The 25392-nt window shown below is 43.2% G+C and overlaps 1 protein-coding gene across 2 annotated transcripts in view; it reads left to right on the top strand.

Annotated features, from left to right (window-relative positions):
- gdap2 (ganglioside induced differentiation associated protein 2) overlaps nucleotides 1-25392 on the top strand; it is a 78611-nt gene that overhangs the window by 26970 nt on the left and 26249 nt on the right. For both annotated transcript variants that reach the window (XM_068040755.1, XM_068040754.1), the window contains 4 exons: nucleotides 545-621; nucleotides 3612-3771; nucleotides 13704-13854; nucleotides 14548-14624. In XM_068040755.1, coding sequence (XP_067896856.1) covers nucleotides 545-621; nucleotides 3612-3771; nucleotides 13704-13854; nucleotides 14548-14624 — 465 coding nt within the window. The remainder of the gene's footprint in view (nucleotides 1-544; nucleotides 622-3611; nucleotides 3772-13703; nucleotides 13855-14547; nucleotides 14625-25392) is intronic.

Here is a 25392-nt window from a genome sequence, read left to right as displayed (position 1 = left end):
AATATTGCTATTGCGGGTTCAGCAATCCTTTACAGTTCGCCAAGTAGCATGAGGAAGCTAATAAATATATATGGTTGAAATTGCAAAATTGCTGAAGGTGTTTGTAGTAACTATTGATAAATGTCTCTTGTTAATGTCCGTTTTCCTGTGTACTGTTCAAATTGTAAAATAGTCTACTCCTAATGACTGCCATTTTTGCACTAAAATTCAAATTATCCAATAATTCAAATTAAGCAAAATAAATGACTGTGAATTTAGTGCTTAAAAATAGATAAAATTAAAAATAGACAGTATTTCAGTGTAGATTAAGACTCGTGTTATAAATACAATCCAATATTTTAATATATTTATCTTTAGTTTGAACCCCTGATTAATTGCCTACACAAGCAAAATCTGACACTTTTTGATCACACTGTTCGCAGACGAGCTATAAAATTTAGAGGGAGGCAAAATTAATACCTTCTGTTTTTTCCCTCCTAAGGAAGGTGGATATCCATTAAAAGTTTATAATCTGCATAATTGTTTCCTATATTTTAATCTTCAGGAACGGTTAGACGATTTTTGGAGAAACATGGAGACACTATTGAGACTGTTGTTTTTGCAGTTACAGATCTAGAAGAGGTAAATGATCCATTATTTTAGTTGAGGTCTTAAACTTTATATGTTGAAGCTTAAGCAAATGGAATATCTTCAGTCATTGTTTCTGGGTGGGATTTTTCAGTGTTGGAGGGGCTATTTATTTAAAGTGACTGTCATTTACTTGTGCTGATATGTACAGAAAGACTGTTGATGAACATCTGTTATTGTCAAAGCAACAAAGTAAACATTGGTGCTGGCAGAGGCAGTGTTGGCTTACAACTCAACAGCACTTCCTCCTGCATTTATTTGCTGCTTATGATCGCTTTTGTTTTGGCCATGGTTTATGCCAGCCCTATACAAGCAGTGAAGAAGTTTCATTTCAGCTGGCCTTTATGGACTGTCCCTATCACTAGGTGAGGTAATGGGCTCTGCCAAAATGTCAGTAGGCTTTAAAGTACACTAAGGATTTTCAAACAAGTGTAGAACATGTGTGCAATTTCTATGGCATCTACGCTGAGGCCATATTGCAGGATAATGTCCTGAATGGGTTTTGCAACGTAAATTTATTAAAGATGGTAAAACCTTATAATTTTCTTCTGCATGTCATAACCATCTTGGTTATACAATAAAGATTCTTCTAAGTCTTTAACAATGCTTTCACATATTTTAGATGAGAGAAATGTAAAGAAAATTGCACATCACTGCAATAGAAGGCAATTTATGTTGTGGTTGGAATTAAAAATTGCTATCTTGTTAGAGAATTATCTTAAGAATAACTCAACGCCAATTAGTTGAAAATTCCAAACTTTTATTTGAAAGAGAGCCTACTAATATAGTGGCTGGCCATTCTAGTGGGACCACGAACACATAACTTTTCCTTACTGAGCCTCGGCTCCCCACACCAACATAAAGAAACTGTTTTAGCATGCCTTGGAAGAACAAGAATTTTGTGATCCCAATCATAAGGGCAGCTACTACAGAGTAAACTTGTTTTGTTTCTAATCGAGGTATTGGGAGGAGGTACCTTGGAGTATTTGTTCAAGGCACATTTGTTATGGGTGCAGATTAAATTGAGGTTTATTTATGATGGATCCATGCTATACCTAACCTTTGACTATTTTGTCCAAACAGCATGCGTCCTTTCTTCAATGCTAACATACCTTGCTTTAGAACACAAATATTCATAAACTGAAGAAGAAAAGGGGAGTAATAGCTCTTGACGTAAAAGACTATGGAATGTTGTACTTTTGTATTTTAGCATCTCTATCAACACTGCCTTGTAATTGCATATTTATTGTTACAATCCTGTAAGATACCAGTAACTTTTAAAAAGAAGTTTGAACTCCCAATTATTACTGGAAGAGTTATGCCACAAGATTTTACGTTTTAAACACAAAAATTACTGCACAAGAGTTAAACAAAATAAACACTACTAATATAGTACTGCAATTTGAACTCTCATACTTTAAACTCTAAATCTCAGCAGAACATTCAGTTTGACTTTTACTTTCACCACAAGAGTTCCCCTATACTTTACAGGACCTTGGCAGTTTATTCACTTCTCCTGGGACGAATCTAAAGTGTATCGCAGCTCTTGGGAATTCAGTTCGATTTTCCTTAGTTTCTCAGCCATGTTCCGAGCTATGAAATCTCCTGGGAATTCTCCCTCTAGCATCCAGCTTGCAACTCTCCAGCTCTCTTTCAACACCTCACAAATCTGGTTTTCCCAGCATGAGCCTGGGCCTTAGTTAAATCAGAAATACCCCTGGTTCCTGATGTCCTTCCTGCTCCTGAGTCCAGCTGCTTTCAAAACCAATTGCTTTCCAAAAACCAACTGACTTTCTGTGAGCCAGCACAGAGATAAAACCACCTGATCAACAAGCATCCTCCTGTATCATCTATCTCCATAGCCATATGGTACACATCCCAGATTGCAACTCCAACTCCAAAACATCTCTTTGCTTTCTGATGCCCACATGAATAATTGATATTGCTAACAATGACAAATCAGTTCCTTCCAGGCTTTCTGGCTACAGTTCCCCAACTCTCTAACTTTGTCCTGTAAGTACACATGGAAGGATGGAAAGAACTTCGAAATAAAATTTCTTGGGAGGTCCTGCAACCTTTTTAAATTCTGGAATTTCAATTATCTTACAGCTACGTATTTAATTTTCCCAAAAATAAAAATGCCCTCTCAAATATTAATACAAACCATGAACTGGATGATCGTCACATCATATACTTAGTTTAATTTAGTTTAGAGATACAGCACTGAAACAGGCCCTTCGGCCCACCGAGTCTGTGCCGACCATCAACCACCCATTTATGCTAATCCTACACTAATTCCATATTCCTACCACATCCCCACCTGACCCTATATTTCCCTACCACCTACCTATACTAGGGGCAATTTATAATGGCCAATTAACCTATCAACCTGCAAGTCTTTGGCATGTGGGAGGAAACCGGAGCACCCGGAGGAAACCCACGCAGACACAGGGAGAACTTGCAAACTCCACACAGGCAGTACCCAGAATTGAACCTGGGTCGCTGGAGCTGTGAGGCTGCAGTGCTAACCACTGCGTCACTGTGTATGTTGTACTGTAAGTCGTCATTTTCTCCCACCAAAACAAGCTTGTAAAATGTTAGTTGTGATCAGCAGTACACATCTTTGTTCCAATATGATGTAATCATAATGTAATGGTGAAGACTCAATATTTCCTAAAACCACAGGTAGAACTACAGGGTTTAAATTAGTGCAGTATTAAATTTCAGTGATATTGAAAGAAGATAAAGGTCAGAATATACTACCAGACAAGGTTGTAGGGAAAAACTTATAAGGATTATTCAAGGTGCATTTGGATGCGAGGCTGTGGGACTTGGCGCTCAAGTCTAGTTTGATGGCATAGGCCATTCTTGTGTATCTTTTTCCAGTAGTATTTCAAAAGAAGCAGAAGCGGTTGCAGGTTAAACTTCTTCCTTGGGGGGGGAAAAAAAACTCCAGCTTTAACAATTGATATAACTTCCCACAGGCTACATATACAAAGTTGATGCCTCTTTATTTTCCACGATCCTTGGTGGAAGAGAGGAGGTGTCTGCCAATTCTCCCTGCTGATGTAGGGAATGCTGAAGGAGAGCCAGTCGTTGCAGAACGTAAAATCCGAATATTGGACAAACCAGGCATTCCACATTGTGAGTGTTACTACATATTTTTTCCAAGACTTCTTTTGAGGCAGTAATATCCTTGTTTAAGGGCAGGTGCTTAGGTATTGTACTTTATCCTACTGGATGATCAGAAAAGGCAGTTGCTTCTTTAGGCTGGCTCAGAAGGTATTTTATTAAACCCTAATCTTCAGGGTTCCACCCCCCCCAAACCAGGTTAATCATGCTGTGCTGGACTCTACCTGGTGAAGTACTCTTGCATCCTCTATTACATTGTGGCTCTTAGCTAGAAAAGTGACTTTTTTAAATGATAAAATATTAGTGTTTTGTTTCCTTCCCTTCCCCTGCCAAGGAACATAATATTTGAGTCTCGGCTTCAAATGTTGCCTCAGTGTAGAACACTGTTTTCTTAATTTTCTTTTTGTTTTGTTACGACCCAGTGAGAAAGGGATCCAGGGTTCTCTTTCAGCCTTCACCTGATCTTGCCATAACTGGGTTTAATTTGAAACCGTGTTTTTTAGCTCCCCCTTGGTGAATCCTTGTTCACCGCTTTCCAATTATAAGGCAAAGAAATGAGCACAAACCGGTCGTCTTAGGTTTAAAGAAGAAAGATTAAAATTTATTAAACTTAAACTCTAATTCGGTTGACGCCGAGGGATACATGATGCTCCCACGCTAGCATACGTATGCGATACACATGCAAATAGAGACAGAAAAGAGCAGAAGAAAAAATTAAAGTGAAAAGTTTGAGGCAATATCTGAAGAGTTTTTGTTACAGTTCTTCGAGCTCACTGTAGAGTCCTTGATTGTAGGTAGTTCTTGCTTTTCATTGGGGCCCAGTATTATTCTTAAACCTTGTTCGCTGTAGGAGACTTTCCTCTCTTGGGGTTCATGTGTCTTCAGTGGATTCAGAGGCTTCTGAGAAAACGATGGTAGCAGACAGGAGAGATCATCAGTCCAGGAGCAAACAGACACTCTCAATTCAAACTGTTAGTACAATTCAGAAAACCCCAGGTTGCCAAGCAGGTTAGTCATGTGACTAACTGGTCTGACCACGTCTTGGATTTTATCACCTTAGCAGATTTTGAAATGCTCCTCTTACACACAATACCTGGTGATCAAGGTCTGTTGTGGGTTGAATGTTTTTTTAAAATTCATTCATGTGATGTGGGCGTCACTGGCCCATCCCTAATTGCCCTTGTGAAGGTGGTGGTGAGCTGCCTTCTTGAACCGCTGCAGTCCATTTGGGGTAGGTATACCCACAGTGCTGTTAGGAAGAGAGTTCCAGGATTCTGACCCAGTGACAGTGAAGGAACGGTGATATAGTTCCAAGTCAGGATGGTGTGTGACTTGGATGGGAACTTTCAGGTGGTGGTGCTCCCATGTATTTGCTGCCCTTGTCCTTCTAGTTGGTAGAGGTCGCGGGTTTGGAAGCTGCTGTCTAAGGAGCCTTGGTGCATTGCTGCAGTGCATCTTGTAGATGGTACACACTGCTGCCACTGTGCGTCGGTGGTGAAGGGAGTGAATGTTTGTAGATGGGGTGCCAATCAAGTGGGCTGCTTTGTCCTGGATTGTGTCGAGCTTCTTGAGTGTTGTTGGAGCTGCACCCATCCAGGCAAGTGGAGAGTATTCCATCACACTCCTGACTTGTGCTTTGTAGATGGTGGACAGGCTTTGGGGAGTCAGGAGGTGAGTTACTCGCATCAGGATTCCTAGCCTCTGACCTGCTCTTGTAGCCACGGTATTTATATGGCTACTCCAGTTCAGTTTCTGGTCAATGGTAGCCCCCCTAGGATGTTGATAGTGGGGGATTCAGCAATGGTAATGCCGTTGAATGTCAAGGGGAGATGGTTAGATTCTCTCTTGTTGGAGATGGTTGTTGCCTGGCACTTGTGTGGCATGAATGTTACTTGCCACTTATCAGCCCAAGCCTGGATATTGTCCAGGTCTTGCTGCATTTCTACGCAGACTGCTTCAGTATCTCAGGAGTCAGGAGCTGAACATTGTGCAATCATCAGCGAACATCCCCACTTCTAACCTTATGATTGAAGGAAGGTCATTGATGAAGCAGCTGAAGATGGTTGGCCTGAGGACACTACCCTGAGGAACTCCTGCAGTGATGTCCTGGATCTCCAATGATTAACCTCCAACAACCACAAGCATCTTCCTTTGGGCTAGATATGATTCCAGCCAGCGGAGGGTTTTCCCCCTGATTCCCATTGACTTCAGTTTTGCTAGGGCTCCTTGATGCCATACTCGGTCAAATGCTGCCTTGATGTCAAGGGCAGTCACTCTCACCTCACCTCTTGAGTTCAGCCCTTTTGTCCATGTTTGAACCAAGGCTGTAATGAGGTCAGGAGCTGAGTGGCCCTGGCGGAACCCAAACTGAGCGTCACTGAGCAGGTTATTGCTAAGCAAGTGCCGCTTGATGGCACTGTTGATGACACCTTCCATCACTTTACTGATGATTGAGAGTAGGCTGATAGGGCGGTAATTGGCCAGGTTGGACTTGTCCTGCTTTTTGTGTACAGGACATACCTGGGCAGTTTTCCACATTGCAGGATAGATGCCAATGTTGTAGCTGTACTGGAACAGCTTGGCTAAGGGCGCGGCAAGTTCTGGAGCACAGGTATTCAGTACTATTGCTGGAATGTTGTCAGGGCACATAGGTTTTGCAGTATCCAGTGCCTTCAGTCGTTGCTTGATGTCACGCGAAGTGAATCGAATTGGCTGAAGTCTGGCATCTGTGATGCTGGGGACTTCAGGAGGAGGCCGAGATGGATCATCAACTCGGCACTTCTGGCTGAAGATTGTTGCAAATGTTTCAGCCTTATCTTCCGCACTGATGTGCTGGGCTCCCCCATCATTGAGGATGGGGATATTTGTGGAGCCACCTCCTCCAGTTAGTTGTTTAATTGTCCACCACCGTTCATGGCTGGATGTGGTAGGACTGCAGAGCTTAGGACTGATCCGTTGGTTATGGGATCGCTTAGCTCTGTCTATCGCATGCTGCTTACGCAGTTTGGCATGGAAGTAGTCCTGTGTTGTAGCTTCACCAGGTTGACACCTCATTTTGAGGTATGCCTGGTGCTGCTCCTGGCATGCCCTCCTGCACTCTTCATTGAACCAGGGTTGGTCTCCTGGCTTGATGGTAATGGTAGAGTGGGGGATATGCCGGGCCATGAAGTTACAGATTGTGGTTGAGTAGAATTCTGCTGCTGCTGATGGCCCACAGCGCCTCATACATGCCTAGTTTTGCATTGCTAGATCTTTTCAAAATCTATCCCATTTAGCATGGTGATAGTGCCACACAACACGATGGACGGTATCCTCAATGTGAAGGCGGGACTTCGTCTCCACAAGGACTGTGCGGTGGTCACTCCTACCAATACGGTCATGGACAGAAGCATCTGTGGCAGGCAGATTGGTGAGGACGAGGTCAAGCATGTTTTTCCCTCGTGTTGGTTCCCCAACCACCTGCCGCAGACCCAGTCGAGCAGCTATGTCCTTTAGGACTCGGCCAGCTCGGTCAGTAGTGGTGCTACCGAGCCACTCTTGGTGATGGACATTGAAGTCCCCCACCCAGAGTACATTTTGTGCCCCTGCCACCCTCAGTGCTTCCTCCATGTGGTGTTCAACATGGAGGAGTACTGAGTCATCAGCTGAGGGAGGGCGGTAGGTGGTAATCAGTAGGAGGTTACCTAGCCCATGTTTGACCTGATGCCATGAGACTTCATGGGGTCCGGAGTCGATGTTGAGGACTCCCAGGGCAACTCCCTTCCTACTGTATACCACTGTGCCAGCACCTCTGGTGGGTCTGTCCTGCCGGTGGGACAGGACATACCCAGGGATGGTGATGGTAGTGTCTGGGACATTGTCTGTGAGGTATGATTCTGTGAGTATGACTGTCAGGCTGTTGCTTGACTAGTCTGTGGGACAGCTCTCCCAACTTTGGCACAAGCCCCCAGATGTTAGTAAGGAGGACTTTGCAGGGTCGACAGGGCTGGGTTTGCCGTTGTCGTTTCCGGTGCCGAGGTCGATGCCGGGTGGTACGTCCGGTTTCATTCCTTTTTATTGACTTTGTAGTGGTTAGGTACAACTGAGCGGCTTGCTAGGCCATTTCAGAGGGCATTTAAGAGTTAACCACATTGCTGTGGGTCTGGAGTCGCAGACTCCAGACGGGATGTCGGAATGGTCCTTTGTCCTTCCAATCACCGTCTGTTAATATGCAAATGTATTTTCCAGCCACAGCTGATCTGGTTAATAAGTCCTTTCTTCACTCCAGTAACAGTTTAAGGTCAATGTTCATGACAAAGTTAATGTGCCTTATTCTTGGCAGGTAGGGGTCTATCATGACCGTTTGCTTTGATTTGGTCAATTAATTAAAGGGACGTTTAAGCGGCTAAAAGTCATGTATTGCTGAAGTGTCCAAGGAAGATTGGCAAACTCTGTATAAGCCAGAAATATAGATGTTGTTTGGAACCCAGTCCTTAAACCTAGTTGGATACGCAAGAGGTATCTTATTTAGTTAGCATTTAATATTTATAGTAGGAATCTAGCACTAGGGACCATATAGTTATAACCATTTAGTAAGGATTCAATAAGTATTTATTAATCTTAAATTAATTTATTAATTAGTGCTAGAAATGTCAGTTAGAGGGGTGAAGTGCTTCACCTGTGAGATGTGGGAGGTCCGTGACGCTTCCAGCGTTCCGGACGACTACATCTGCCGGAAGTGTACCCAGTTGCAGCTCCTCACAGACCGCATGGATCGTTTGGAGCGGCAACTGCATGCACTTAGGAGCATGCAGGTGGCAGAGCGCGTCATAGACAGGAGTTTTAGAGTAGTGGTTACACCCAAGGTGCAGGCAGATAGATGGGTGACCGCTAGAAGGGGCAGGCAGTTAGTGCAGGAATCCCCTGTGGCTATCCCCCTCTCTAACAAGTATACCGTTTTGGATACTGTTGGGGGGGATGGCCTATCAGGGGAAAACAGCAGCAGCCAGAGCAGTGGCACCATGGCTGGCACTGTTGTTCAGGGAGGGACAAAGCGCAGAAGAGCAATAGTTATAGGGAACTCTATAGTCAGGGTCACAGATCGGCACTTCTGTGGACGTGAAAGAGACTCCAGGATGGTATGTTGCCTCCCTGGTGCCAGGGTCAAGGATGTCTCTGAGCAGACAGGGGGCATTCTGAAGGGGGAGGGTGAACAGCCAGACATGGTACACATCGGTACCAATGACATAGTCAGGAAGAGTGACTAGGTCCTGCAGGGGGAGTTTAGGGAGTTAAGTAGAAAGTTGAAATACAGAACCTCTAGGATTGTAATCTCGGGATTACTCCATGTGCCACGTGCCAGTGAGGCTAGAAATAGGAAGATAGTGCCGCTAAACACGTGTAGAAGGGAGGGTTTCAGATATCTGGACCATTGGGATCTCTGCAGGGACAGATGGGACCTGTACAAGAAGGACGGGTTGCATCTAAACTGGAGGGGCACAAATATCCTGGCTGCGAGGTTTGCTAGCGTTACTCGGGAGGGTTTAAACTAGTGCGGCGGGGGGTGGGAACCAGAGCAGTAGGGCAGCAAGTGAAATAAATGAGGGGGGACTAGTAAATAAGGCCAGTAAGACTAAGGGGAAGAGCAGGCAGGGAGATGTTGTGGAACACAGCGGGACTGGTGGTCTGAAGTGCATTTGTTTCAATGCGAGAAGTATAACAGGTAAGGCAGATGAACTTAGAGCTTGGATTAGTACTTGGGACTATGATGTTGTTGCTATTACAGAGACTTGGTTGAGGGAAGGATAGGATTGGCAGATAAATGTTCCAGGATTTAGAAGCTTCAGGCGGGATAGAGAGGGATGTAAAAGGGGTGGGGGAGTTGCATTACTAGTTAAGGAGAATATCACAGCTGTACTGCGGAAGGACACCTCGGAGGGGTCGTGCAGTGAGGCAATATGGGTGGAGCTCAGGAATAGGAAGGGTGCAGTCACGATGTTGGGGGTTTTCTCCAGGCCTCCCAACAGCCAGCAGGAGGTAGAGGAGCAGGTATGTAGACAGATTTTGGAAAGATGTGAAGGTAACAGGGTTGTAGTGGTGGGTGATTTTAACTTCCCCTATATTGACTGGGACACTCACTTAGTGCGAGGGGCTTAGATGGGGCAGAATTTGTAAGAAGCATCCAGGAGGGCTTCTTGAAACAATATGTAGATAGTCCAACTAGGGATGGGGCCGTACTGGACCTGGTATTGGGGAATGAGCCCAGCCAGGTGGTCGAAGTTTCAGTCGGGGAGCATTTCGGTAACAGTGACCATAATTCCGTAAGTTTTAAGGTACTTGTGGATAAGGATAAGAGTAGTCCTCGGGTGAAGATGCTAAATTGGGGGAAGGCTAATTATAACAATATTAGGCAGGAACTGAAGAATTTAGATTGGGGGCAGCTGTTAGAGGGTAAATCAACATCTGACATGTGGGAGTCTTTCAAACGTCAGTTGATTAGAATCCAGGGCCAGCATGCTCCTGTGAGGAAGAAGGATAAGTTTGGCAAGTTTCAGGAACCTTGGATAACGCGGGATATTGTGAGCCTAGTCAAAAAGAAAAATGAAGCATTCGTAAGGGCTGGAAGGCTAGGAACAGATGAATCCCTTGAGGAATATAAAGACAGTAGGAAGGAACTTAAGCAAGGAGTCAGGAGGGCTAAAAGGGGTCATGAAAAGTCATTGGCAAACAGGATTAAGGATCATCCCAAGGCTTTTTATGCATATATAAAGAGCAAGAGGGTAACTAGGGAAAGGGTTGGCCCGCTCAAGGACAGAGAAGGGAATATATGTGTGGAGCCAGAGGAAATGGGCGAGGTACTAAATGAGTACTTTGCATCAGTATTCACTAAAGAGAAGGACTTGGTGGATGATGAGCTTTGGGAAGGGAGTGCAGATAGTCTCCGTCATCTCATTATCAAAAAGGAGGAGGTGTTGGGTGTCTTACAAAGCATTAAGGTAGATAAGTCCCCAGGGCCTGATGGGATCTACCCCAGAATACTAAGGGAGGCAAGGGAAGAAATTGCTGGGGCCTTGACAGAAATCTTTGCATGTTCATTGGCTACAGGTGAGGTCCCAGAGGACTGGAGAATAGCCAATGTTGTGCCTTTGTTTAAGAAGGGTGGCAAGGATAATCCAGGAAATTATAGGCTGGTGAGCCTTACGTCAGTGGTAGGGAAACTACTAGAGAGGATTATTCGGGACAGGATTTACTCCCATTTGGAAACAAACGAACTTATTAGCGAGAGACAGCATGGTTTTGTGAAGGGGAGGTCGTGTCTTACAAATTTGATTGAGTTTTTTGAGGAAGTGACGAAGATGATTGATGAAGGAAGGGCAGTGGATGTTATCTATATGGACTTCAGTTAAGCCTTTGACAAGGTCCCGCATGGCAGACTGGTACAAAAGGTGAAGTCACACGGGATCAGAGGTGCTTTTCTGAATGGAGGGATGTGACTAGTGGTGTTCCGCAGGGATCAGTGCTGGGACCTTTGCTGTTTGTAGTATATATAAATGATTTGGAGGAAAATGTAGCTGGTCTGATTAGTAAGTTTGCGGACGACACAAAGGTTGGTGGAGTTGCAGACAGTGATGAGGATTGTCAGAGGATACAGCAGGATATAGATTGATTGGAGACTTGGGCGGAGAAATGGCAGATGGAGTTTAATCCGGACAAATGTGAGGTAATGCATTTTGGAAGATCTAATGGAGGTGGGAAGTATACAGTAAATGGCAGAACCCTTAGGAGTATTGACAGGCAGAGAGATCTGGGCGTACAGGTCCACAGGTTCCAAAGTGGCAACGCAGGTGGATAAGGTAGTCAAGAAGGCATACGGCATGCTTGCCTTCATCGGTCGGGGCATAGCGTATAAAAATTGGCAAGCCATGCTGCAGCTGTACAGAACTTTAGTTAGGCCACACTTAGAATATTGCGTGCAATTCTGGTCGTCACACTACCAGAAGGACGTGGAGGCTTTGGAGAGGGTACAGAAGAGGTTTACCAGGATGTTGCCTGGTCTGGAGGGCATTAGCTATGAGGAGAGGTTGGATAAACTCTGTTTTCACTGCAACGACGGAGGTGGAGGGGTGACATGATAGAGGTTTACAAAGTTATGAGAGGCATGGACAGAGTGGATAGTCAGAAGCTTTTTCTCAGGGTGGAAGAGTCAGTTACTGGGGGACATAGGTTTAAGGTGAGAGGGGCAAAGTTTAGAGGAGATGTGCGAGGCAAGCTCTTTACACAGAGGGTGGTGAGTGCCTGGAACCTGCTGCCGGGGGAGGTGGTGGAAGCAGGTACGATAATGACGTTTAAGAGGCATCTTGACAAATACATGAATAGGATAGGAATAGAGGGATACGGACCCAGGAAGTGCAGAAGGTTTTAGTTTAGGCAGGCATCAAGATTGGCACAGGCTTGGAGGGCCGAATGGCCTGTTCCTGTGCTGTCCTGTTCTTTTTCTTTGTATCAAAGGCTTTGCATCTGATTTGATTGATGATCCCTCCCTCTGGAAATAAGATTACCTGCAAGCTATCTGCATTGGCATAGATGAAGCAATAAGATGAAATAGTAAGAGAAGACCTATTTAACAACAGCAATTTACCTTTATATAGTGCCTTTAATGTAGTAAAACATTCGAAAGGGCTTCACAGAATAATAACCTACACCCAACCCCTTCCCCATCACCCCACCTGTACCCTGCGGCTGGCCCTTCACCTCCTCTGTCCTGTCCACCTAGCACCTCCCCTGTCCGTTGTAGGGAGAGAATTCCAGACTTTGGGGCCTAGTAGCTGAAGGCACAGCCGCCATTGGTAGAGTTATGAAACATCAGGGAAAGACAGACGGAAAGTCCTTTCTTCCCCGAGGGTTATCTATGCTACAATCTGTGACAGAAGCAGCTGTTGTACAAATTAACGTTGCAGATTCTATTGAAGACAGTGTTCTTTGCTTCTGCAGATCTAGCTGAGAAATCATTTCAAGATTTCATTCAAATAATCATCTATGTTGGGTACACTGAACTGGAAGGAATGGGGAAATTCAGTGCTTGGTTATATAATCTTTGTACACAGCTTTTCCACACATCCTAAGCCCCTTTTATGATGCTGGCAATTACTAAATCCTTCAAAAAGACATGGTTTTGAAATTACTGGTTCACCAGTTCTAAGATCTCTGTGCTGTATCTCAGATATTTGAGGTTCAGGTTGGGTCGAAAGTTTAAATTTAGCTTTGAAACGTCACTGTGATTACGCCTGGGCGTTGCTTAAAGTTAAGCTAATGTCTATTTTACACTTTTGCTTCATAGCAACCATGTGACCATGCAAGAAGTTATCTGATTGTATGACTTTTGTGAAGGTCTTTATCTATCTTTTCTCACAATTTATGGTTATGTGTTGATGTTGGCCTAAAGTGGGTGGTTCAGTTACAAAAGCTAGAGCATTTGGCATCTGTTCCCTTGGTTTCTGAAAGAAATAAGCTTCATCTTCAATGAGTTGGCTTGCTATATTCAAAACTGCTAATAACTTTTTTTGATGGTTTGATAGGCTGCCTTGTAGCATATACTGATTTGGCCACCTTAAGCTGCTCACTGAGCAGGGAGTGTCACTTCTAATTTCTTCCTCATCTGCTCTGCCCCTCTCATTCCTTTCTACCTTTCTATAACAGTACAGTTTAGATTGCAAATTCAGCAGCATGGTAGTTAAATCTGTGACCCACCACTCTGTTGTGCTGATCTGCTCTTTTAAAATTCTTCTGGAATATGTGAGCAAATGCTAAGGAGTTCATTACTTGATCTGTTAGTTGTTGCTGTTGCTAATGTGACTGATCAGATTTTGTGAAGCAGTGCCAAAAATTCTAGCTGTATGAGTGAAAATTGTTGACTTTGAGAGCTGCTGTTGCCTTAAGGAATGTTGCTTCATTTATCATTATTGTAGATGAAGATGAATCTGATGAGGAGCACCTTGAGCTTGAGTACATTGGGATGCATGCATTTGCTAAGATGGAAGGAGATATCGATAAACAGAGGCGGCTGATTCTTCAAGGGCAAATGTCTGAAGCAGCAGTTCAAAAAGCCCATCAGAGAAAGTGAGTTGGGATTGTGTGTGTGTATGTGTATATAATGTAATACGTGAAAAAAAATACTTTTCTGTATACTGTCAATTAAGCAGTGACTATTCCATATTCTTCTTTCCTGATATCAGTTGATTTGAATATATACCTATATACAGCATAGTACCCCCTGCAAAAGGTTGTCAAACAAATATCTACCACTCGCACACAACAGTCTCACCACGCTGAAAGTCATTGCCATACACAATTCTGTGATGTTTCAGATTTTCATGCCAGAAAATGTGCCATAGATAATGGACTTCATGCTTTCACCGTCCGATTCATGTTTTTTTAAAACTAACCACAAACTGTTTTTTGATATTTCTTGTGCAATTCATTTTGTCTGCTGGGGAGAAAAAGCAAGCATCTTTTTGACAGCTGAGGTTCAGAGCTTCACAAGGGGAGTTGAAGCATGAATCAGCATTAGTCTGAGCCATTTCACTGACTTCATTCTCATAGGCCTTTCTATGGCACATTTGTCTCATCAGTGCTAGTTTTCTCATTACTGGCTTGTTAGCATAATTAGCCCCTTTGTTACTTTATTTGGGATTGCACTGCATTTATGATAGGTTCCAAGGATCCATATTACAAAATCATGTTTACTAACCATATGTCATATTTCTATTGTTTTCTAAATATTATTCACAGGATAATACTTTTTCCTTTTAGCTATAACCGTTGGCTGTGCAGAGCTCGAGCAGATGACTTGTCGGGTGTTGCTTCATTAAAAGCATTATATCAGACTGGTAAGTGAGTGATTTAAGACTTTAAACAAGAAAAGCCAAGTGTGCCAAACTGGTTATTCCTAACAGACCTTCTATAGTTTGTTATAACATGGAGGGATTTGTCCAGTTATGCTACAAGAAGGTACAGAAGAAAATGAGTCAGAAACTTAGAGGCTTAATTTGCACTTGCTCACACACTCCCCTCTTATTCCCAAATCCTCCTCCTCCATCCCCTTCCATGCACTTGCTTTTTTCCCCCTTCCAGCCGCCTTTTTCCCCCTCTTCCCAGAATGGCGACGAGGTGATTAGATTTTGTTTTTGTTTTTTTAAAAAGTATGAGGTGGCTCAGGTGTCAGTAGGGAAAACATTTAGGGGACTGAAAGTATCATAAGGTTAAGGTTGGCTATGGAAAAGAACAAAGAATAATTACTTGGGGGAGGGCCAACTTCAATGGGGTGAGAACAGATCTGGCCCAAAATAATTGGAATCAAAGATTGGCAGGCAAAACTGTAACAGAACAATGGGCTGCCTTTAAAGAGGCGATAGTTCGGGTACAGTCAAGGTACATACAAAAGATAGGGCAAACAAATCCAGAGCTCCCTGGATGATAGAGAATAAGATGAAGCAGAAAGAGGATGCAAATGGCAGATGGCAGGTAGATAATATAACTGAAAACCAAGCTCAATAGAGAAAGTTCAGAGGGTAGGTGAAAAAACAGAGAAGCAAATAAAGAGTGGCAGCTAATGTAGAAGGGAATGCAAAAGTCTTTTACAGGCATATAAATCGTAAAAGGGTGTTAAAAAGAAGAGTGGGGCCAATTTGGGACCTAGAGGGGATTTATGCATGGAGGCAGGGGGCATGGCTGAGGTACTAAATGTGTACTTTGCATTTGTCTTACTAAGGAAGAAGATACTGCCCAAGTCATGGTGAAAGAGGTGGTAGTTGAGACAATGAATGGGCTAAAAATTGATCGAAAGAAGGTATTAGAAAGGCTGGTTGTACTTAAAGTTGAAAAGTGACCAGGACCTAATGGGATGCATCTGAGGATATGAGGGAAGTAGGGGTGGAAATTGCAGAGACACTGGCCATAATTTTCCATTCCTCCTTAGATACAGGCGTGGTGCCAGAAGTTTGGAGAATTGTAAATGTTAATTCAAAAAAGGACGTAAGGACAAGCAACTACAGGCCAGTCAGTTTAACCTCAGTGGTGTGAAAGTTTTTAGAAACGATAATTCGGGACAAAATTAACAGTCAGATGTATAAGTGTGGTTTAATTAAGGAAAGCTAACATGGGTTTGTTGAGGGCAAATCATGTTTAACAAATTTGAGTATTTTGATGAGATAACAGGGTGGTTGAGGGTAATGCAGTTCATGTGGTGTACATGGACTTCCAAAAGGCATTTGATAAAGTGCCATATACGCGCATAGGAATTAGGAGCAGGAGTAGGCCACTCGGCCCTTCGAACTTGTTCCGACATTCAGTAAGTTCATGGCTGAACTGATTGCTCCACATTTCCACCTACCCCAGATAACCTTCCACCTCCTTGCTTATCAAGAATCTATCTACCACTGCCTTAAAAATATTCCCAGACTCTACTTCCACCGCCTTTTTCAGGAAGAGAATTCCAGACTCACGACCCTCAGAGAAAACATTTCTCCTCATCTCTGTCTTAAATGGGCGACCCCTTATTTTTAAACAGTGACCCTTGGTTCTAGATTCTCCCACAAGGGGAAACATCCTTTCCACATCCATCCTGTCAAGACCCCTCTGGATCTTATATGTTTCAATCAAGTCGCCTCTTACTCTTCTAAACTCCAGTGGATACAAGCCCAGCCTGTCCAATCTTTCCTCATGAGACAGCCTGCCTATTCCAGGTATTAGTCTAGTAAACCTTCTCTGTACTGCCTCCAATGTATTTATATCCTTCCTTAAATAAGGAGACCAGTACTGTACACAGTACTCCAGATGTGGTCTCACCAGTGCCCTGTATAACTGAAGCATAACTTCCCTACTTTTGTATTCCGTTCCCCTCGCGATAAACAATAACATTCTATTAGCTTTCCTAATTACTTGCTGTACCTGTATACTAACCTTTTGCAATTCATGCGCTAGGACACCCGGATTCCTCTACGTCTCAAAGCTCTGTAATCTCTCACCATTTAGATAATATGCTTTTTTATTATTCCTGCCAAAGAGGACAATTTCACACTTTCCCACATTGTACTCCACTTGCCAGGTCTTGACCCACTCACTTAACCTATTTATGTCCCTTTGTAGCCACATTATGTCCTCTTCACAAGTTACTTTCCTATCTATCTTTGAGTCATCAGCAAATTTAGCAACCATACCTTCGGTCCCTTCATCTAAGTCATTTACGTAAATTGTAAAAAGTTGAGGCCCCAGCACAGATCCCTGTGGCACACCACTCGTTACATCTTGCCAACCAGAAAATTACCCATTTACTCTCTGTTTCCTGTTAGCTAGCCAATCTTCTATCCATGCCGATATGTTATCCCCTACACCATGAATTTTTATTTTCTGCAGTAACCTTTGATGTGGCACTTTATCAAATGCCATCTGGAAATCTAAGTACAATACATCCACTGGCTCCCCTTTATCCACAGCACATGTAACTCCCTCAAAGAACTCCAATAAATTGATTAAACATGATTTCCCTTTCACAAAACCATGTTGACTCTGCCTGATTACCTTGAATTTTTCTAAATGCCTTGCTATAACGGCTTTAATAATAGCTTTTAACATTTTCCCTAAGATAGATGTTAAGCTAACTGGCCTGTAGTTTCCTGCTTTCTGTCTCCCTCCCTTTTTGAATAAAGGAGTTGCATTCGCTATTTTCCCATCTAACGGAACCTTCCCTGAATCGAGGGAATTTTGGAAAATTAAAACTAATGCATCAACTATCTCACTAGCCACTTCTTTTAACATGACAGCTTGTGAGCAAAGTTAGAGTTCATGGAATAAAAGGGACAGTAGCAGGATGGATACGAAATTGGCTGAGTGACAGGAAATAGAGAATAATAGTGAACGATTATTTTTCAAACTGGAGCAAGGTTTATAGTGGGGTTCCCCTGGGGTCGATGTTAGGCCCCTTGCTTTTCTTGATCTGTATTAATGACCTAAACTTGGATGTACAGCACACAATTTCAAAATTTGCAGATGACACAAATCTTGGAAATATTGTGAACTGGCAGGAGGATAATAGACTTCAAGAGGGCATAGACAGGCCTGTGGAATGGGCAGACAAGGGGCAGATGAAATTTAATGCAGAGAATTGTGAAGTGATTCATTTTGGTAGGAAAAGCGTCCAGCTACAATATAAATGGATATAGGGAGTTAGGATGTAAATGAAAATGTAGGACCTCAAAGGTAGTAATCTCAGGATTACTACCAGTGCAACATGCTAGCAAGAACAGAAATAGTAAGATATATCAAATTAATACGTGGCTGGAGCAATGGTGTAGGGGGAGGGGATTCAAATTCCTGGGACATTGGGACCGGTTCTGGGGAAGGTGGGACCAATACAAGCTGGACGAGTTGCATCTGGGCAGGACCGGGACAAGTTTCCTCGGAGGTTTGTTTGCTAGTGCTGTCGGGGAGAGTTTAAACTCGAATGGCAAGGGGATGGGAATCTGAGCAGGGAGACGAGGATAGAAATGAAAGACAAAAAGATAAGAAGCAAAAGTGGAAGGCAGAGAAAACAAGGGCGAGAAACAAATGGGGCCATAGTGCAAAATAAAGCTAACATGACTAACCATGTTTAAAAAAACAAGTCTAAAGGCATTGTGTCTTAATGCGCACAGCATTCGCAATATGATAGATGAATTAACAGTGCAAATAGATATAAACAGTTATGATATAATTACGATTATAGAGATATGGCTGCAGGGGACCAAGGATGGGAACTGAACATCCAGGGGTATTCAATATTTAGGAAGGACAGGCAAAAAGGTGAAGGAAGTGGGATAACGTTGTTAGTAAAGGAGGAAATCAATGCAATAGTGAGGAAGGATATTGGCTCGGAAAATCACGATGTGGAATTTGTATGGGTGGAGCTAAGAAACACCAAGGGGCAGAAAACGGTGGGGGTTGTCTATAGGCCCCCAAACAGTAGTGGAGATGTAAAGGATTGCATTAAACAGGAAATTAGAGACACATGCAGTAAGGGTACAACTGTAATCATGGGTGATTTTAATCTACATATAGATTGCTCAAACCAAATTAGCAATAATACTGTGGTGGAGAATTTCCTGGAGTGTGTACGTGACGGTTTTTTAGACCAGTACATTGAGGAACCAACTAGAGAACAGGCTATCCTAGACTGGGTATTGTGTAATGAGAAAGGATTAATTAACAATCTTGTTGTGCGGGGTCCCTTGGGGAGGAGCGACCATAACATGATAGATGGAGAGTGAAGTCGTTTAATCCGGAACTAGGGCCCTGAATCTAAATAAAGGAAACTACGAAGGTATGAGGCACGAGTTGACTATGGTAGATTGGGGAACTTTACTAAAAGGGTTGACGGTGGATAGGCAATGGATAATATTTAAAGAACGCGTGCATGAATTACAACAATTATTATTCCTGTCTGGTGCAAAAATAAAACCGGAAAGGTGGCTCAACCGTGGCTTACCGAAGAAATTAGGGATAGTATTAGATCCAAAGAGGAGGCATATACAGTTGCCAGACAAAGCAGCAAGTCTGAGGATTGGGAGCAGTTTAGAATTCAGCAAAGGAGGACAAAGCGGTTGATTAAGCGGGGGAAAATAGAGTATGAGAGTAAACTTGCAGAGACCATAAAAACTGACTAAAAGCTTCTGTAAATATGTGAAGAGAAAAAGATTAGTGAAGACAAATGTAGGTCCCTTACTGTCAGAAACGGGGAAAATTATAATGGGGAACAAAGAAATGGCAGAACAATTAAACACATACTTTGGTTTGTCTTCACACAGGACACAAATAACCTCCCAGAAATTTTAGGGAACCAAGGGTCTAATCGGAGGGAGGAACTGAAGGAAATAAGTATTAGTAAAAAAAAAAAAGTGCTAGGGAAATTAATGGGGTTAAAGGTTGACAAATTCCCAGGGCCTAATAATTTACATCCCAGAGTACTAAAGGAAGTGGCCCTGGAAATAGTGGATGCATTGGTGGTCATCTTCCAAAATTCTGTAGACTCCGGAGCAGTTCCTACAGATTGGAAGGTGGCAAATTTAAAGCCACTATTTAAAAAAGGAGGGAGAGAAAAAACAGGGAATTACAGACCAGTTAGCCTTACATCAGTTGTGGGGAAAATGCTAGAGTCTATTATAAAGGATGTGATAGCAGAACACCTGGAAAGCATAAACAGGTTTGGACAAAGTCAGCATGGGTTTACGAAAGGGAAATCATGCTTAACAAATCTACTGGACTTTTTTGAGGATGTAACTAGTAGAATAGATAAGGGCGAACCAGTGGATGTGGTGTATTTGGATTTTCAGAAAGCTTTTGATAACATCCCACATAAGAGGTTAATGTGCAAAAATAAAGCATATGGGATTGGGGGTAATATACTGCCATGGACTGAGAATTGGTTGACAGACAGGAACCAGAGAGTAGGAATAAACGGGTCTTTTTCCGATGGCAGGCAGTGACTAGTGGGATACCGCAGGGATCAGTGCTTGGGCCCCAGCTATTCACAATATATATAAATGACTTGGGTGAGGGAACTAAATGTAACATTTCCAAGTTTACAGACAACACAAAGCTGGGGGGGAATGCAAGCTGTGAGGAAGATGCAAAGAGGCTTCAGTGTGATTTGGACAAGTTGGGTGAGTGGGCAAATGCATGGCAGATGCAGTATAACGTGGATAAATGTGAGATTATCCACTTTGGTTGTAAAAACAGAAAGGCAGATTATTATCTGAATGATGATAAATTGGGAAAGGGAGAGGTGCAACGAAACCTGGGTGTCCTTGTACACCAGTCACTGAAAGCAAGCATTCAGGGGGGTGCAGCAAAGCAGTTAGGAAGGCGAATGGTATGTTGGCCTTCATTGCAAGTGGATTTGAGTACAGGAGCAAGGATGTCTTACTGCAGTTATACAGGGCCTTGGTGAGATCACATCTGGAGTATTGTGTGCAGTTTTAGTCTCCTTATCTGAGGAAGGATGTTCTTGCCATGGAGGAAGTGCAGAGAAGATTTACTAGGCTGATTCCTGGGATGGCAGGATTGGCATATGAGGAGAGATTGAGTCGATTAGGTCTATATTCACTAGAGTTTAGAAGAATGAGAGGGGATCTCATAGAAACATATAAAATTCTAACAGGACTAGACAGGCTAGATGCAGGGAGGATATTCCCGATGGCTGGGGAGTCCAGAACCAGGAATCGCAGTCTCAGGATACGGGGTATGCCATTTAGAACCGAGATGAGGAGGAGAGGTGACTTAATAGAGACATATACGATAATCAGAGGGTTAGATAGGGTGGATAGTGAGAGTCTTTTTCCTCGGATGGTGATGGTAAACACGAGGGGACATAGCTTTAAGTTGAGGGGTGATAGATATAGGACAGATGTCAGAGGTAGTTTCTTTACTCAGAGAGTAGTAGGGGCGTGGAATGCCCTGCCTGCAGCAGTAGTAGACTCGCCAACTTTAAGGGCATTTAAGTGGTCATTGGATAGACATATGGATGAAAATGGAATAGTGTAGGTCAGATGGTTTCACAGGTCGGCGCAACATCGAGGGCCGAAGGGCCTGTACTGCGCTGTAATGTTCTAATTCTAAAAAAAAAAAAATTTCTTCACTCCGAGGTCGGTGAACCTGTGGAATTCTCTACTGCAAAAGGCATTGGAGGCCAAGTCATTAAATATATTCAAGAAGGAGATAGATATATTAATGCCAAAGGGTTCAAGGGATATGGGGAGAAAGTGGTAACAGGGTACTGAATTAGATTATCAGCCATGCTCTTTTTTTTAATAGCGGAGCACGCCTGTAGGGCCAAATGGCTTACTCCTCCTATTTTCTATGTTTCTATAAAATAAAGAATACAATTCAAAAGGGGGTGCAGGAGCAGAGGGACCTGGGGTTATATGTGCATAAATCATTGAAGGTGAAGGGCAGGTTGAGAGAGTGGTGGATAAAGCATATGGGATCCTGAGATTTATAAATGGGGGTATAGAGTACAAAAACAAGGAAGTTTTAGTAAACCTGTATAAAACCCTGTTTCCACCTCAACTCGGGTATTGTGTCCAGTTCTGGGTACCACACTTTAGGAAGGATGTGAAGCCATGAGAGAGGATACAGAAAAGATTAATGAGAATGGTTCCAGGGATGAAGAACTTCAGTTACATGGATAGATTGGAGAAGCTGGGGCAGTTCATCTTGAAAATGAGAAGGTTCAGAGGGAATTTGATAGAGGTGTTCAAAATCATGAAGAGTCTGGGCAAAGTAGATAGGGAGAAACTGTTCCCATTGGTGAAAGGATCAAGAACCAGAGGACACCGATTTAAGGTGATTGGCAAAAGAAGTAATGGCGACATGAGGAAAATCTTTTACACAGTGAGTGGTTAGGATCTGGAATGCATGTGCCTGAGAGCGTAGAGGAGGCAGATTCAATCATGGCTTTGAAAAATTGTTTAATTATCTTGAAATAAAAAATTGCAGGGCTATGGGGAAAATGTGAGGGAGTGGGACTAGGTGAGTTGCTCTTGCAGAGAGCTGGCACAGGCCTGATGGGCTGAATGGTTTCCTCTGTACTGTAACCATTCTATGATTCTTGTTGCTTCCCACAGTGGCATGACTGAGGTCAGGAACTTGGCTGATCCCAGTTCTCTACTGCAGTCAGAGTAGAAAAATCAGTGAAAAGGAAAGGATTTAGTCTTAGCAAAGAGTATTTAGAGAACCACTGAATTCTGCCATAGGGAAATTAACTTATTCTGGGTTTTAAAATCTTTCAGATCCTGTTTCCTTGCTATTTTGTGGTGTGGGTAGTTCTTTGTAGTCAAGATGACGGTGTTTTCCTCTCCAAAGTGGACATATTGATTTTGCATAGTTTACAGACCATAATGGTAGTAATCCAACTACAGGTAAAACTAGCTTTGAGTTGAGACTGATTTATTCCCAGAAAATCAGATTGCATGTATTTTTGTGTTTAGTTTTTTCTCCAGCTTTTTCTTTCTCTGCATGTTTTCTGAAGTTAGAGATGCAAGCTGCATCTCTAGGTTTTCCTAGTCCTAGGAGTCGTTCATACTTGCCTAAGGGCCATTCTTCCAGTGTGAGTCTGAACAGAGGTATGTTGGATTTGGGCTTGGTTTTTCTATCCAAACCCCCAATTCTATCCTGTTGTTTTCCAGCAGGGTTCACTGGACAACTTTGAGAAGCAAGAACTCCAGTTTTCATACCCCTACCCCCAGCACCCCCAACCTCACCACTGACTCCAATGCTCTCAAAATAGCCTGTGACAATGGGAGAGTAAACTGTAGTTTGCAATTTAAGCTGTTGATTTACATCTTCATCCAGACTTGTGTGATTTTCTATAATGTGAAGTTTGTTGCAACGTATACATTACTCTTCCTCACTTACTAGAAAAACTAATGTCTTTTACATAAAAAGTGAATTTTAACCATTCTCCAGCCATATTGTGTCATTTATAATTGTGCTTTTTTAAAAGAAAAAGCTGGAAGTGCGCAGCAGGCCAGTCATCTGTGAAGAGAAAAGACAGGTTAAGTTGTTGGGTTTAAAATCATGGATCATAGAATGGTTACAGCACAGAAAGGAGGCCATTCAGTCCATTTATGTCCATGCCAGCTCTCTAAGAACAACACAGCTAGTTCCACTCCCCTGCCTTTTCTCCATAGCCCTACAAATCTTTTCTTTTCAGATAATTATCCAATTCCCTTCTGAAAGCCACAATTGAATCTGTCACCACCACACTCTCAGACAGTGCATTCCAGATCCTAACCATTTGCTGTTTTTTAAAAAAAAAAGTTTCTCCTTGTCACCTCAAATCAGTGTCCTCTGGTTCTCGACCATTCGGCAATGGGAACAGTTTCTCCCTATCTACTCTGTCCAGACCAAATATGGTTTTGAACACTTCCATCAAAGCTCCTCTCAACCTTCTCTTCTCGAAGAAGAACAGCCCCAGCTTTGTCAATTTATCCATGTTATTGAAGTCTCTCATCCCCAGAACCGTTCTGCATTCTCTCCAATGCCTTCACATACTTCCTAAAGTGTGGTGCCGAAAATTGGACACAATACTCCAGTTGAGGCAGAACCAATGTTAGAGCCGTAGAAAAGTTACAGCACAGAAAGAGGCCATTCAGCCGATCGTATCAGCACCGGCTGAAAAAAACTAGCTGCCCAATCTAATCCTACCTTTTCTGGATCTGGTCCGTAACCTTGCTGGTTACAGCACTTCAGGTGCAGGTACCGTTTAAATGAGTTGAGGGTTTCTGTCTCCACCACTGATCTGGGTAGCAAATTCCAGACACCCACCACCCTCTGGGTGAAAAAGCTTTTCCTCATGTCCCCTCTAATCCTTCTACCAATCACCTTAAATCTGTGCCCCCTTGTAAATTGACCGCTCCGCTAGGGAAAGCAGGTCCTTCCTGTCTACTCTATCTAGGCCCCTCATAATTTTCTCCACCTCAATTAAGTCACCTTTCAGTCTCCTCTGTTCTAAGGAAAACAACCCTAGCCTATCCAATCTTTCCTCAGAGCTGCAACTTTCAAGCCCTGGCGACATTCTTGTAAATCTCCTCTGTACTCTCTCCAGAGCAATTATGTCCTTCCTGTAATTTATTTTATTTATTTAGAGATACAGCACTGAAACGGGCCCTTCGGCCCACCGAGTCTATGCCGACCAACAACCACCCATTTAATACTAATCCTACATTAATCCCTTATTCCCTATCACATCCCTACCATTCTCCTACCACCTACCAACACTAGGGGCAATTTACAATGGCCAATTTACCTATCAACCTGCAAGTCTTAGGCTGTGGGAGGAAACCAGAGCACCCGGCGGAAACCCACGCGGTCACAGGGAGAACTTGCAAACTCCCCACAGGCAGTACCCACAACCAAACCCGGGTCACTGGAGCTATGAGGCTGCAGTGCTAACCACTGCGCCACTGTGCCGCCCGTAATGTGACCAGAACTGTACGCAATACTCCAACTGTGACCTAACCAGTGTTTTATACAGTCCAGCATTACATCCCTGCTTTTGTATTCTATACCTCAACCAATAAAGGAACGCATTTCATATGTCTTCACTTTATCTACCTGTCCTGCCACCTTCAGGGACCTGTGGACGTGCACTCCAAGGTCTCTCACTTCCTCTACTGCTCTCAATATCCTCCTGTTTATTGTGTATTCCCTTGCTTTGTTTGCCCTCCCCAAATGCATTACCTCACACTTCTCTGGATTGAATTCCATTTGCCACTTTTCCGCCCACTCAACCAAACGATTGATATCATTCTGGAGTCTACAGCTATCCTCTTCACCATCAACTACGCAGCCAATTTTTGTGTCATCTGCAAATTTCCCAATCGTGCCTCCCAAATCGTTAATATATACCGCAAACAGCAAGGGACCCAACACTGAACCCTGTGGAATGCCATTGGAAGCAGTTTTCCATCTGCAAAAACGTCAGTCAACCATTACCCTTTGGTTCCTAGTCACTGAGCCACTTTTGGATCCAACTTGCTACATTCCTCCGAATCCCACGGGCTTTTACTTTTCTGACCAGTCTGCCATGTGGGACCTTGTCAAATGCCTTGCTAAAATCCATGT

Source organism: Heterodontus francisci, chromosome 10 (assembly GCF_036365525.1).
Source record: "Heterodontus francisci isolate sHetFra1 chromosome 10, sHetFra1.hap1, whole genome shotgun sequence".
Taxonomy (NCBI): Eukaryota; Metazoa; Chordata; class Chondrichthyes; order Heterodontiformes; family Heterodontidae; genus Heterodontus; species Heterodontus francisci.
Note: the sequence above shows the minus strand (reverse complement) of the source record. Positions and strands in the feature narration are given on the sequence as shown.